The following is a 15,410-nucleotide window of genomic DNA, read 5'->3' as shown; positions in this document are numbered from 1 at the left end:
CAATATTGGAGTGATATTTATTATTGTAGAAGAAGTCACATAAGGGTAAGAATTGATCCTAATGCCCCCCAAAATCAATCACACAAGCTCTTAACATATCTTCCGACACTTGAATAATTCTCTCTAACTGACCGTTGATTTGTGGATAGAAGGTTGTACTGAAAGTGAGTTGAATACCCAATACCTCATGTAACTTTCCCCTTCGAAGTAAACTGAGTGCCAAGGTCTAAAATGATAGAAAGGGGTACCCCTGCAACATTACTATCTCCTTGACATTAATCTTGGCCAACTATTGGGAGTTGTAATCCACTGTGATGGGATGAAGTTGGCTGATTTAGTCAACCTGCCAACAATAACCAAAATCAAATCATATTTTCCCAAGGTATTAGGTAGTCCCACCATGAAATCGAAGGCTATCCTTTTCCACTTCGAATTAAGAATTGTCATTCTCTTAAGCAAACATGCAGACCTTTAATGTTCATACTTTACATGTTGGCAATTATGACATTTAGAAACATAATCAATAATGTCTTTATTCATCCCATGCCACTAATAAAAAGTATTCTCAAATCCTTATACATCTTGGTCACACCCAGATGAATAGAATATCACGAACCATAAGACTCTGCCAACACACTCTAGATCAAGTCACCAACCCGCGTAATAAAAATCCTCCCTCTAAAACTAAACACACCATGTCATATTGGATCTCCCCATACACCACCTTACCTTTTAAGACCAATTCCTTATCCTCAAATTGCTTAACATTGATTTCTTCTATGAAGGTGGGCTTGACCTCAATACTGGCTAACACTCCACCCTTCTCAGAGATACCCAATCACATGAACTTAGAATCCAAAGTCTGAATCTCCCTGGCCAAGGGTCACATAGAAACCCCCAAGCAAGCCAAACTTCTCATGCAAACTGTCTTCTAGCTCAATGCATATGCCACCACATTAGCCTTATCTAGATGGTACTGAATGATCACATCATAATTCTTGAGCAACTCTATCCATCTTCTTAGCCTCAAATTCATATTCTTTTGAGTGAACACATGTTATAGATTGTGATGATCAATGAATACCTCACACTTAACCCTATAACGAGAATGTTGCAGATTTGATAGTAAACAATATTGATGCCAACTCCAGATCATGGGTGGGGTAGTTCCTCTCATGAACTTTTAACTATTTGGAATCATAGGCTATAACATTTCTTTCCTACATCAACACAACACCAATTCCAAATTTGAAGCAAAACAATAAACAATGAAATTATTGCCTTCCACCAACAAAGTCATGATAGGCATTGTATTCAAAAGATCCTTGAGCTTTTGGAAACTCTATTCACAGTTATCACTCGAATGGTACCTCCTTTTAAGTCAACTTGGTCAAATGCGTAGCAATAGATTCCAAGTTTTTCACAAACATACCGTAGTAGCTAGAAATTCCCTCAAAATTCTTAACTTTTATTATAGAGTTAGGCCAAACCCTATTCTTAACTGCCTCAATCTTTAGGGATCTACCATTACTTCTTCTTTCGAGACCATATGACCAAGAATGTCAACCAAGGGTAGCCAAAATTCACACTTGGAAATTTAGCATACAATTTCTATTTCCCCAAGACACCCAGAACCATACAAAGGTGATATGCATGCTCCCCCTTTTCCTTGGAGTAAATCAAGATATCATCTATAAACACAATCATTAAAGAATCCAAGAAGGGTTTGAACACCTCATTCATCAAACTCATAAATATTGCAGGCGCATTAGTCAACCCAAAAGGCATCACCAAGAACTCATAAGGCCCACAATGAGTCCGGAGAGCTGTATATCCTAAAAGAAGTATAAAGAGTTCATTATTCAAATAAAAAACCTAACGATGGTTAAGGTTGATCCCACGAGTAATACGGTTCACACTTAGTTCAATCGATATTATTCATGCTCGTAATCATATTCTTTTCATAATAAATGAGTGTTTTGTGTAGAAAGTAGTGTTGGTAATTATTGCAAGTAACAAGTGACAAAGTAACGATTTCACTTGTTTTAAACCGATAGAAAACGAAACTAGGATTTTGTGTTTCCTATGAATCATTAACTCAATAGACCCTGATATTAGTAACCTTGTCTAGTATGTTACATGCAAGACCGGTTATCATCTAATAAGTGGATGATTGCCTAAGTAGATGAATTTCACCAAGTAACATGCATGGCTAGTTTACGAGTGTATGTTTTACTAACCCTTACTTTTGATCCCAAATTAGCTATTCCTGGGTAAGTTCAAGCTATGAGATGAGGGTCGATAGCCTCAAATATACGTTGTGTAGTCTATGTTCCTATTGTTATCCCCCTTTGTCATGAAAGTAGGAATAAGGTGTGTTCTAACGTATACATATGTTAAAAAGCAATCAAAGCGAAGAGAAAAATAATATATGAATGTACACCTTTCAAGAATTATTGTGTTAGGTCTACCTCACTGATTCCTCATGGTACCCACAACTAGTTGTGGATTTAGCTACTCCTAATTGTATGATCTAATAATTTGGTTAAAATAAATCATGCATTTGCAATATAAATATTGATAATCTATATCTTGAATTGATTTGCAAAGTCAAAAATCAAAGATTGATGTGTAATTAAAATCCCAAGAATTCCAGAATAAAAGCAAAATGTAGTTTTACTAATAATCCTTAACCCAAAATGTGCGTAACAAAAATAAATAATCCCTAAAAAATATTTATAGACATACCAAATCATATCCAAATGGTTCTGGGTAAACTGAAATTCAACAGCTTTTACGACCCCAAAAAGTATGAGTCGTGGATCCCTTTAAGGCTTGAGAAATCTTCTCGTCGATGGCAGTGAATATTCAGTCTCAAGACATTTTCTACTGACGAGATCTACAATCCATAAAATGTACTATGGCTCATACTGTCCATCGTAGTCTTCAAGCTCCTATTTTCCAAACTCTCTAAATCTTAACTACGAGAGCATGTTTACAACTCGTGTAGTCTTCTACGCCCCATCATGTTCATTAGTGGTTTGTCAGCCCAGTTTGCAAATCATCAGTAAATTTTCTACAACCATAATAAGTCTACCTCGTAAATTTTTTTACGTCCCGTACTGGCTACTCGTACACCTCAGACCTCATTTCACCATTTTTAATCTTTCATCTATGAGAAAATCTATGGCTCGTGGTTTAGACCACGACTCGTAAAATGACTCGTAAATGACCAAACTTCACTGAAACACCTGACTTCCTACACTTAGCAACCAAAAACATGTTTTCCTTCAAAATAATGACAAAATACATTAAATCTACTTAAACGCTCTAAAAGACTTACAAAAATCCTTAGTTTTAAGCATTACAGGTGCCTTAAATCTACGGCACATCAACACTCTCAACTTAAAAAAATGCTCGTCCTCAAACGGCAGACACAATTATCACATTATGACACCTAGCAAAACAAGACTAAGAAAGTGTTTGGATTGATTTAAAAGTTGGTCAAACCTATTTTTAAGACAATTTTTGACTTCTGGACGTTTTTGAAAAATCTAAAAAATAACTTAAAATAAGTAAAAAAAATGACTTAAAATAAGTTAGAAAGTGTTTGGCAAGGTAAAAAATGACTTAAAATAAGTCAAAAATCTAAAGTAGGTCTCCCCATACTTTTTATTTTTTGACTTAAAAGTCATTTCACTATAACTTCTTATTTTTGACTTAAAAGCTTCTTTTTTTAAGCCAATCCAAACGGGATCTAAGAACCTATGTCTATCACATGGCTTTTATCATTCTAATTAAAAATCGCAACACCCTCCTCTTTTTATCAACAACCAGTGCATAAACATCTCTTTTCAAGATAACACATGCGGATTAATGAATGACATCACTATACCAACAAATAAGGTTACATACACAATAAACAATCACCTAGATAATCAATTTTCAACAGTGCTACTCGTGCCCTCACCAAAAAGAAGTCCCTTATTCACGCCATACCATGATTTTCATGAACGGGCACTAGGTACACACTCACTCTCACAAAAGACACTGTGAAATAACCCAGAATAATCATAATTTCTTTGGGAAATCCTTACCTATAAGAGGCATATGTAAATTTTAAAACATTGAAGCTTATAATGCTAAAGTAATTTTTTCCCAAGAGCCAATAGATGTCTAACTCATTGATCAATTCTTCAAACAGTTGTTTAGGTCAAACTTTTTTAGTTATCTGAATTGCTACATTTGAAAGAAAGGAAGGATAAAAAAGAAAAATCACAATCCACACATAGTGATCATTAAAAAGGACCTCACCTTCCTCTCAAGTGAAAATAAGTTATGTAGAAAAAATAAAAGTGATGCTTTTAATACTACAAAATCTAAAGCTTCATCTTAGTAGGTCCCACAAAAGATTTTTTGCCAACAAATGTTTTTCTATATAAAACATCCAACCCCTCACTTCCCTCATTCCCTTCAACCAATATTCTCCTTTACTCTTCTTTATTGTAATTGCTTCTATTTCTCACTTCACTTTTCAGATACATAACCTGCAAAAACTGTCACTAGGCAGTTAGTATAAAGCTTTTTAAGGTAGTTTAAACTTTTGTGTACATGAAGCTAGAAAGGAGGTATTCAATTATTACATTAACTTATATATAACTAGTCAATTATCTAGTTGTAGTTAAAAGAGTTGTTGTAAATAGCGAAAAATGAAGGAGAGTGGTAGGAAACAAGGTGCAGCATCTCCTTGTGCAGCTTGTAAGTTGCTAAGGAGGAGATGTGCACAAGATTGTGTTTTTGCTCCTTATTTTCCAGCTGATGAGCCACACAAGTTTGCAAGTGTGCATAAGGTTTTTGGTGCTAGCAATGTCAACAAGATGCTTCAGGTCAGAGACTTTCCAACAATTTTAAGTTTGAATTGCTTCATTCCTTTTATTTATTTATTTTTGGCTTCCCACCCTGTGTCCGGTACCACATTGGAGCCTGTGACTAAATCAAGAGTCGCATTAGGAAGTTCAACATTTTGAGGTTAAAACACTTCCTAAGAAAGGGGACTCCGTATCCAAAGGGACTCGAAATCGAGACCTTTAAGAATGAAGGAATATTTATTACTCCATCACAATCCTTGTTGGTTCATTCCTTTTATTTAAACTACTATTATAGTATAAAAGATCTTTATATTGTCAATTTGTATAATTTAAATTTTTGGACATTTGGACAAACTAGCAACTATTTAGTGGATCATATGTAGATTTAGGATATCTTTTATAGAATTATATCTTTAATTACTATCCCTTTATTTCAGTTTGTTAACATATTTTCCATTTTAATCAGTTTAAAAAATGACTCTTTCTCTTTTTAACAATTATGTAATTTCAATTTTTCACCTGATATGTTTAAGATCATAAGATTAAGGAATAATATCAGGGTACATTTGACATATCTTAAATTTTAGATCCGAAGAGTAAAAATTATTCTTTATTTTCTTAAATTTCATGTCAAATTAAAATAGATAAAAAAAATTAAAATTGAAAAAATGATATAAACTAATATGTTAGATACAAAAATATTGAATTCATATGAATATGATACTAATTGCATCCTGCCCTCAAGTGGAGACCATATATTAATTTTATATCTTTTTAAATACATGCATATTATTATAATTTATTTATTTTTAGTCACCAAAGATCAAACTTATAATAAATTATATTAGTAGGCATTATAAGTAGGAGACAAAGGCCTAATTGTACCCGAAGGGTCAGTATTATAAAAGGAAGACAATATGTTAGATGTGATATTTGCCATAGTACTATTACCAGTGTTAGATTCTAATACTAAACTATTACTAGTTATTTTAGTCTGTTACTCTCTTCGTTACATATTAATTAATTTATCATTGTATTAAAAATAGTTTATAATATTAATTATTTATTTTACTGAATTAAGAAAGTATTAAATACATTTTTTATATATTTTCTTTACAATTAATTCTTTTTGAAATCGTTCACATTTGTTTGTAAAATTCTCAAGAAGTTTTTCAAGGGGTGAACTAATAAATTATCTTCGTATTTATGATTTCTTAAGCATCGTATAAAATAAAAAATGATTAATTATTATGAAACGAAGGAAGCAGAACGAAACTTACCACAGAAGACTGCATATAATGTCTTTTTATGTGTGTATATAATACTTAAGAAATTTGTATATGACTATCCCTACAAATTAAGTATAGAAGAGAAAGGTCACATATACTAGTATGAAAATTTTGACTAATTTCAGCTAGGAACTAAAATCAATGAAAAACTTTATTTAATGTGATAAAAGTAAAATACGCCAATTAAATTACTGTAAATCTATTTTTTTTTAAAAATTTGTAGTCTCCATTATTGGCTCTATAACGGCTACAAACGGTCCAGAGACCCCACTGATATTACCTTAAGGTAACATCATACCTTTAAATTAATCATAGTTACACTACACATTTTATATATTTTCTCTATTTGATGATCTAGTTTGACTTGATTCAATTTTTATTTTTTAATTTTGTGATGTTAAATTAAATTTACGTTAAATGTATCAAAATGTCCTCAAATCTCATGACTTTAAATATGTCATATTAAAAGCTAAAATTAAAGTGATGTCAAAAAAGAAAATGAGTCATTTTTTTAAAATAGACTAAAGAAAAGTAGTTCAATCTTTTTTATCAAGGAGATAGAAATTGGACGAGGAATAAAGAAAAGTACATCTTTTTGTAAATAAAGTCTTAATATTTGTCTTCTTTTTATATATTTCTCGTGTGGTACATAATGATAAGCATATAGTCAAAGATTTGTTATTCCAAAGTAAAATTTTAGAAAAGTGCTTTGGATCACTTGCGTTTTTTCCTTTGCTTTGAGAAGGTTAGTTCACACTTGAGAGACAGAAATTCCATGTTAAAAGTTCAGGTTTTTGCTTTACTCTTTTCTTGATGGTTAATTAAACATGCTTTCTTTTGGTGTAATCATGACATCACTATTGTGTTTATTGTTTTGTCAAGGTTTGGGCCCTAATTAATGTCATGATATTACGTGAAGGGACTAGAAAAATTATGCCACTTGCAAAATAGAAAATAAAAAGTTTCATCATGTTAACTAATTTGTGGGCCTCAGTGATTCATCTGAACCTTCTTCGATGGAAAATTACACTGTTAATAATATATAGTTAAAATTATTTTTTATGTTGAGATAGTAGATGTTGAACCCCCGTGACTTCTTTATTTACAGGAGTTACCGGAGCATCAAAGGGGGGATGCCGTGAGTTCAATGGTGTATGAGGCTAATGCTAGAGTAAGGGATCCAGTTTATGGTTGTGTTGGAGCTATATCATCTTTGCAGCAACAAATTGACCGTCTACAATCACAATTGGCAATTGCACAAGCTGAGGTAGTACACATGAGGATGCGACAATTCTCGTCCATGTCTGGTGGTGGCACAGCCGGGAACTCACCAGAAAACGTGTCACCATCGTCTCGACACACTCAAACTCAGCCAACCATGTCCCTTTTTACCATGGACATGGTGGTAGATCAAGCTAATATAGAGGAATCATTATGGTCATGCTAGTAACTAGTATTTAATAAATTAGCTAGTTGCTTGGCTAGCATGCTTGCCTAGTCTTTTCTAATATTTGCTATTAAGGTCTTACTTTATTGTCTGCTTCTTTTTTCCTTACTATAAATCTTTATAGCACATCTCTACTTGACCCCTCAAGAGATGATGATGACCATCATTAACCATATTGTAAATGTCTAAAACATATAATTATGAGCTATTATGATATATGTAGTTATGTATACTGAATTGACTACTTTATAATTACTCGAGAAACTACATTAAATAACCTTTAAATTTGATAGTCAAATTTATTTTAATACTTTAACTTTACAGACATTTAAATACTCTCTTACCAACTTTCAGGTGATTTTTATCCAATTTAATTATAATAGCCCTACTAAGGCCTTATTTGTTTACACTTAAATGAACGATTCAGATTTCAGCCTAATAAATACATTTGTTTTTTAAAAAAAAATCTCCTAGTAGATATGAAAGGGTTTGATTCAGTCAGATCTGGAGAAGAAGTCATAAAATTATTCAAACTCTTTTAAAAACACTTATTTATTTAAGAACAAATATTGAAAGTCATTTGTATTAAAACCAGTGCTACTCTTCTTCTCTTTCTCCATAAAATTAGTGTCTACTCCACCTCTCTTTCTCCATTAAATCAGCGCCTACTCTTTCTCTCTTTGTCAAGTAGAACCTACTGCTCGTCCTTTCTTTCTTCAAGTACCAATAGGCTACTCAAAATCTATTTTCTGGCCATTTAGCATTACCTTTTATTAATTTATGTTTGAGAAATCTTTGTCTCATGAATATTGATGTCTTTGTTTTAATTGGTATATATAACACCTTTAAGTTCCCAATAAATAATGAATGTGGGAATTAAAAAATATTGAATTAGCTTACCTGTCGGCCGAAAATGATCATAAGTCGCTTGACAATTGACCATAAAACCTTTTAATTTTGTTTTTTTTCACATGAGGAAATTTTACATATATATGACATACACATTACACGCACAAGGATGGCTAAGGGTAATGCTGGTAAAGCATTTGATTTAGGCCCTCAACTTTTGAGACCTCAAAAAGTTTTAATAGTGAAATTTATAATTTTAATTTAACTTGAAAAAATATTGAACATTATAAAATTAAAATATAAATTTTTTTTTTTTTTAAAAGAAGAAGAGTTATCTACTTTTTATGAGGAATATTTTAAAACTTTGAATTAAACATCTCAAATCTTCATGCTAATAAGTAAAGTTTTTACAAAAACATCCAAGGTAATGTACGGTAAATAAATGGCTTATCTCTTGTTAACTAAAATTAATTCTTACTTTTATAAATAATGATATTATTAAGTGAAGTTAAAATTATTAAAAAATATTAAATTTTTTCTTTCAAAGAGAAGTCAATTTATATGTGTATAATTGATAATATACGAAAGACATGAAAATGGAATTTGGTAAAAATTAATTACACATAAATAAATTATCTATATTCAAATATTAAAAAATAAAGTCGTAAAAAAAATTATATTTTCAAGAATATTCACTAAAACTCACATATTAATCTTAAGGGTTGTTGAACATATAAAGTCATTAACAACATATATTTACTACATAATTAGTCTTTCATCCATTTATGTGGGTATGACCTAAGAAGGTGTCGCTTGTTGTGAAAGAAGTTATGAAAGAAGTTATGGTTCTCCCTCTAATGAAGAAGGGGAGTCTAGTCTCAAATACTGCAGGTATCTTTCTAGATTTCTTTTGGCTTCTTAAATTTAAAATGATTTTCCCTTTTATTGTCCATATTATGATTGTGTATATTCGATCAGTTAAACACAAATCAATAGACTAGAAGAGACAAATATGACTAAGATTGACTATAAATCACTATACCAAAAATTATCTTTAGGTTATAGTGAATTTACAATACTGGAGAGACTTGTTAGAAAATTAGACATCTCAGAATAAATGTATGAAAAATATTGAATTAGAGATATGTTGGCCAAATGTTCAACTCTTTAAGATGATAAGAATCATGGTAATGGTATTGCAAACTTTATACAATACTTGTATATCAGTTGATAGAAAAATGTTGAACAATCGATTGAATTCTAATCCCTACTCATAAGAACACCAAATCATGACATAAAACCTTCAGTTAAAATTCTCATTTAGTGTCTTAAGTATCTTATTTCTTAGCTCGAAGTCACAATGTCAATTTTAACACCATGCTTTCAGTTGCTATAGTCTTGATCAATATTTCTGTCTCATTCTTTCTTTTTTTTCTTTGAAATTGGTACTGTTTATTTCTGTTTCATTCCTTGTTTCCATGTACAAATGTTTTCCCTTCTAACATCACTACACCATTTTAGACCTAAGGTTACACTAAATCTGGACAACGCTTGTAAAGTGTTGCCTAAAATATTTGTAGCTACACTTTTAAAGCGTAGCCTTAATTTCTACCTTTTGACCACAATATTTTTGGCAACGTTTATAAAATATACTCTTTAATGGTATAGGCTACACTTTATAAGTGTAGTCATATCATGACATAATTAGCAACGCCTATTTACACCTATACTTACACTTTTAAAGTGTGCTATTTTTATAATTTTAAAAACAACACTTTACAAGTATGGCCGTATAATTTTCTTAAAATTTTCACCAAAATAATATATTCCCTCCCATATATTCAACTCTCCCTCCAATTTCTAATTGGCCAAAAAAAAGAACTTTCAACACAAACATCAAAACGCTTTTCCCCAAATAAAAAAACTCCCCCAGGTGTCATTTGCCTTTAGCACTATTCAGAAATTAAACCCTAAACCCTAACTTTCTCTCCTTCTCATCATTTTCTCCCCAAAATTCTCCATTGTAACCTTATTGATGGCAGACGGAGATTTCCATAACCCTTCTTCCCCTTGGTCCGACAGATGGGAGAAACAATTTGAAGAATTTCGAATTTAGAGGAACCGAAGAATCTATGAGCAATGGCGATGAAGATAGATTTAGTCACTCGGTGAATATGTAAACCTTCTTCTCATTCATCATTCTCACCGTGTTGGATATTGCTTTTTGCTAGAATTTAGCATGAACATCATTTATTGTAAACTATGTTCTTTGTTCTTTCTGTTTGTTGGTCCTGCTATTACAATATAAATCTGTGAGTATTAAGCGTTTGATTCTATGTTTCTTAGAAATTACTGGTTTTGACATCTTCATTCTACTTCTGAAGTTCTTGAATTTGTACTTCGTTTTCATTCTATTTATGATGTTGTTGAATTTGTACTTTGTTTTCCTTTTGGTTGCTCTTATTCATATATCTTTGTTAATTTTGAGGAATTTGATTATTTAATCACACGCCTCTTATGAGAATAAATGTGCATTGATGTAGCTTCTGTTTTATATAACTGATATGCCCAAAGTTCAACAACTCAAGAGGTACAAATTTTTTTATTATTGCTAGACGATATTAGTAAGAAATATATCGTAACATTGAAAATGTCTTTCGATATAATATTTTCATATTTCCATTGTGTAATATCATTGTTTAATAACTAAGAACAGTCCACTATAAAAAGAAAGAGCAGATAGAAAACAATGAAGAAGCTGCACAAATACAGTAATAGTTTGCTTGCAAAATTTTCTAAGAAGAAGTCAAATTTGGGAGGGCATAGGAAGTGTTTTTATGTGCACTATAATTTTTTTGTACAGTTTGTTTGGCAGTTCAGTGGCTTAGTCTTGGAGAACCAGTTATTGCTCTATTATATTGAATCATATATATCAATTGGTTTCAAAGTGTATATCATCTCATGACACAACCCATTGATTTAAGAACTTGGTAGTGAGAGGATACTGATATGATTTGGTGTCAGCCCACACTAGCAACCTAACATTTGCAGTAAGTTCCCAACATTTATTAATTAATGTACATTGCAAATAATAAATGTGTATTGATCTGCTTCAATCTTGTGTTTTGTCATTGCCAGAATCTTGTAATATTCAATGCCTATGTAGGATGTTACTAGTTGAGATCAGTCCCCTTGAAAAGCAATGTGGTGCACGGTTTCTGTCTACCAGGTTGGAAAAAAGAAGAAGCAGAAGGGCATCATCCCTGAGGTCAGCATATTTGTCCCCTCAATGCATGTTCCTGCTCAATGTGATCTACAGAGGACACTAAAGGGTGTCATTCCTAAGGATCTTGCTGATAGACTAACTTCTATAAGGAATCAAATTCTGCTCATTGCGCAAGATACATGTATGTATAAATACACTAAAAATGTTGGCTTCAACATATAGGTACCCTCTATTAAGTAAGTACTTCATTTTGTTACCTAGATGTGTCTGCTATTGATGAATTACAAAAAGCACTTGAGGAGTATTTGTCTCTTCTTGTTGGCCTTACTAGAAAAGGTTAGCACTCTTTAAAGATTTATGTACTTTATGCTTTCAAACGTATGATTTTAGTGGTAATCAATATGATGTCATTTTACAAAATTTAGGCTTCAAGAATTGACTATTTTTAAGTTGAAAAACTTGGAAGATGGGCAAGAGGTTCAAATTCTTTTATCAATTTAGTATCTGTTGAGTGGTTGTCACTTGTTGACGTGATTTATGATCCTTTGCTTCTTTTTCAATTAGCAGGAAACCTCTGTAGCAAACTCCTGGTTTGAATTATTGTTTGTCCTCCACATGATGGCTATGTTAACATTAGTAGAGGCAAATATGAAGTAGATACCAAAAGACATCACTATGACTGAACGGGCTGTGTCTGGAGGTATTGTAGTTATTAATTTTCCGTGTCCAAGATGTTCTTGTCCACCTACCACCTGATATCAAGTATCTAAATATAAATTCAGCCTTATTTCTACATATATATATATCTGTTTCTGTATCATTTTTATAAGCTATTTTATCCTAATTTTACCAGGAACAAGTTGCCTAAATATCTGCATTAGGGTATTCTCCAAGCCACCTCCAATCAAGCACTAGCACAAGTATATGTTATGTTACTCGACGATTAATTAGAATACAAATTTTGATTCCTTATAGCTAATAAAATCAATGAAAAGGTAATTGCTTTCCAGTCAGATCAATAAAGATATCTCCAAAAATGGAAATCATGTTAGATGATAAAGTGGGATAAATGAATTCAAATCAAGTCATACAGGGCAATTAATTAATTCAACTCATGATAATTATAAGATCCAAGATTCTAGCTCTTGTAGAAATTAATTCAATCAGCTTTGATAAAACTGAGCTGGTTCATCATAGGCTGCACTCTTACAGAAGTTGAATAAATGTGCATGTCAATATTTTGGAGCATAAGTAAGAGACAGTTGTTATGCAAGCAAAATTTAAATGTACTTTGAATATAGATTGTTTTAGGATTTGTAGTTGTTTAATTGTATTATATTGTTCATTGTAATATTTTGATCATTTCTTAGTCGTTTTCACAGTAAGCAATTTTCTGACCAACTCTAATCTAAAGTTGGGTTGTCTATCTTCCTCTAAAAACTACAGTTGTTCGCAGTTGAACATGGCATCAAGTGAGATCATTGCATAGAGGTTGGTTCCTTGGAACTTAGTCATTTTTTTGTTATGTTGATTGAAAATATAGAAGAGTTTGATGCTAATTTATACAAGTCCTTGTTGATTCACTTTTTTTTTTTGAGAAAATGAGCAACTTAATTATATTTATTCATGACTTTCGAGAGCTACCAAAATAAGTAAGAGGTTAAATGAAGATATCCTAATTTTTGAGTTAGGAATAAAAATATGCCTGAAATTAGATATGAAAATGTGGTGTGATTATTTCAAATATACATTAAGAGTAGCTATTGTTTTTTCCAGGTAACATGCTTTTTTTGTTCGAACTGGGAGTGTGGCATTGTTGGCTATGCAGCCTGTTTGTTTGTGTCCAGGTAACTAGTTTTTTTTTTATTTGTTTGGTTATGTAGTCTGTATGTCCTATATGACCAGAAAATTTACGTATTATTAATTTGTGTGTCCATTGTATCCTTATTTTTTGAATTCTGATTTTTGGCTCCTTCTTAATTGTTTGATTGATCCTGGATAGAAAAATCAATGAAATTATTATAAGTAGGGAGTGCAGAATTAGTAGTCATACTTATGTGATGAGTCTGCTGCTGCTGCAATGTTTCCTTGGGTTATTTTGGTATGTCCATGCAATGTTGAACTGGCCTGTAAGCTTTCCTGTTCTGAGTTTGCCATTCTTCATCAACGGGCTTGTTGTTATTTCCTTGTTTTTGGTGCTGCTGGTATTGTGAATTGGTGTTTCCATCCTCTCTATTTATGTATTGCATTTGCAGGTTTCTGGAATCTTGTTTGCCTTGTTCCCCTTGTTCCCCTTGTTTTTGTTCTTCCTATCAACCTCCAACTCTTTTCTTTTTTTAAATTCCTCATCTCTTTGCTTAATAGTATAGACATGTAACAAGTGTCCTTGGTGTTTACAATACATGCAGGAATCCAGAATATGCTCATATTAAATAGTTTGCCACCTCTCTATGTTGAGATCTTCTTCATTCAACCCCATTCACACATGAGGAGGTCTCTTTTTGGTAAGATCGATTTGGACTTTGACCCTAGCAACACTTCCTCTAGTTTTTTTTGGATAGAAGCAGTGTCCAAGTACAGAATTTTGCCAATAGGACTCAATAAGGCTGACAAGATGTCCTTTTGATAGCAATGCCAAGGTAGCTCCGGTAGAGAAATCCAAATAGGGACTATAGGTGTTTTCTCCTCAGGCCTAAAAGTAGGAGTCCACTTTTGAATTGGTTGGCTTACAGTGAATACTCTCTAATTATGCAATTCCACATCTTTATTGTTATGAATTGGTTTGGCTTACTGTGAATTTAAGCATATTAAATACATGACTTATTTCACCAACTTATAATTTTATTTTGAATGTGCAGGAAAATGCCGGTAATTGAATTTGAATTGTGGCAAGAAGTAAACTCGATCTATTGTAGTGAACGATGAAGAGTTTTTGTACTATTGTATGTATGTTTGATGCATTTGAGTTTGTGGCGTTTATTGATAGTAGAGATCTTTAAGCAATCACTTTCTAAGTATTGGTTGTACAAGACATGTTTTTCGAAGTTTATTTGAAATATATAGCTTCGATTTAATTATTAGTTAATTTTGTGCTTTAGGTCACTTGTATATTTAATTATGTGATTATTGAATATATGCAAATAAAAATTATTATTCTTAAAAATAAAAAAATTGTGGCTACAAAATTCTACACAACATTGCCACACTTCAAAAATGTTGTTGTAGAACGTCCTATGTTATCTTGTTCATAAGAAAAGTTACACTTTATAAGTGTTGCTCTAGATGAGATATAAAAGGCAACACTTTTTAAGTGTGACCAATAACAAAGAAAAGGCAACGCTTTTAAGTGTAGTATAATAAAAAAAAGGTGTCGCTAATGCATCACTACAAAGCGTGCCCTTACACCTCTTTGGCTATGCTTTATATGTAGCTGTGATGGCGACATTTAAAAAGTGTTGCCTAATGTCAAAGGTGACGCCTCTTTAGGCCACCCCGTAAAAAGCGTTGCTTAAAGTCCAAAAGTGTAGCCTTTTATCAAAGGCCACACTGTTTGCTAGTTTAGGCTACACTTTACTGGGGTGGCCGTAGGCCTAAAATGTTGTAGTGATTGACTTTTATATTTTTTACAGTACTTGATTGGCCAATTACCGCATTGAAAATACCATCACAAATAGCATATTCCCTACATCTAGTACACGCGAGCTGGCTGATGTTATGCAATTTGAAACCTG

General features: G+C 32.2%; 1 protein-coding gene and 1 pseudogene across 1 annotated transcript; both read left to right on the top strand.

Annotated features, from left to right (window-relative positions):
- Positions 1 to 4,466: 4,466 nt before the first annotated feature.
- LOC125837928 (LOB domain-containing protein 4-like) lies at positions 4,467 to 7,817 on the top strand. Its single transcript, XM_049517007.1, has 2 exons — positions 4,467 to 4,886; positions 7,266 to 7,817. Exons 1-2 carry the CDS (start codon positions 4,710 to 4,712, stop codon positions 7,602 to 7,604), a joined length of 516 nt encoding a protein of 171 aa, XP_049372964.1. The 5' UTR covers positions 4,467 to 4,709; the 3' UTR covers positions 7,605 to 7,817.
- A 3,780-nt stretch (positions 7,818 to 11,597) lies between these two features.
- LOC125837866 (uncharacterized) lies at positions 11,598 to 12,594 on the top strand (annotated as a pseudogene).
- Positions 12,595 to 15,410: the final 2,816 nt, after the last annotated feature.

This window comes from Solanum verrucosum, unplaced genomic scaffold (assembly GCF_900185275.1).
Source record: "Solanum verrucosum unplaced genomic scaffold, falcon-dt-bn FXZP01000262.1, whole genome shotgun sequence".
Lineage (NCBI taxonomy): Eukaryota > Viridiplantae > Streptophyta > Magnoliopsida > Solanales > Solanaceae > Solanum > Solanum verrucosum.
Note: the sequence above shows the minus strand (reverse complement) of the source record. Positions and strands in the feature narration are given on the sequence as shown.

Coding starts and splice junctions, on each gene's coding strand:
- LOC125837928 (XM_049517007.1), top strand. CDS start 4,710: ATGAAGGAGAGTGGTAGGAAACAAGGTGCAGCATCTCCTTGTGCAGCT. Junction 4,887..7,265: donor ATGTCAACAAGATGCTTCAG/GTCAGAGACTTT, acceptor CTTTATTTACAG/GAGTTACCGGAGCATCAAAG.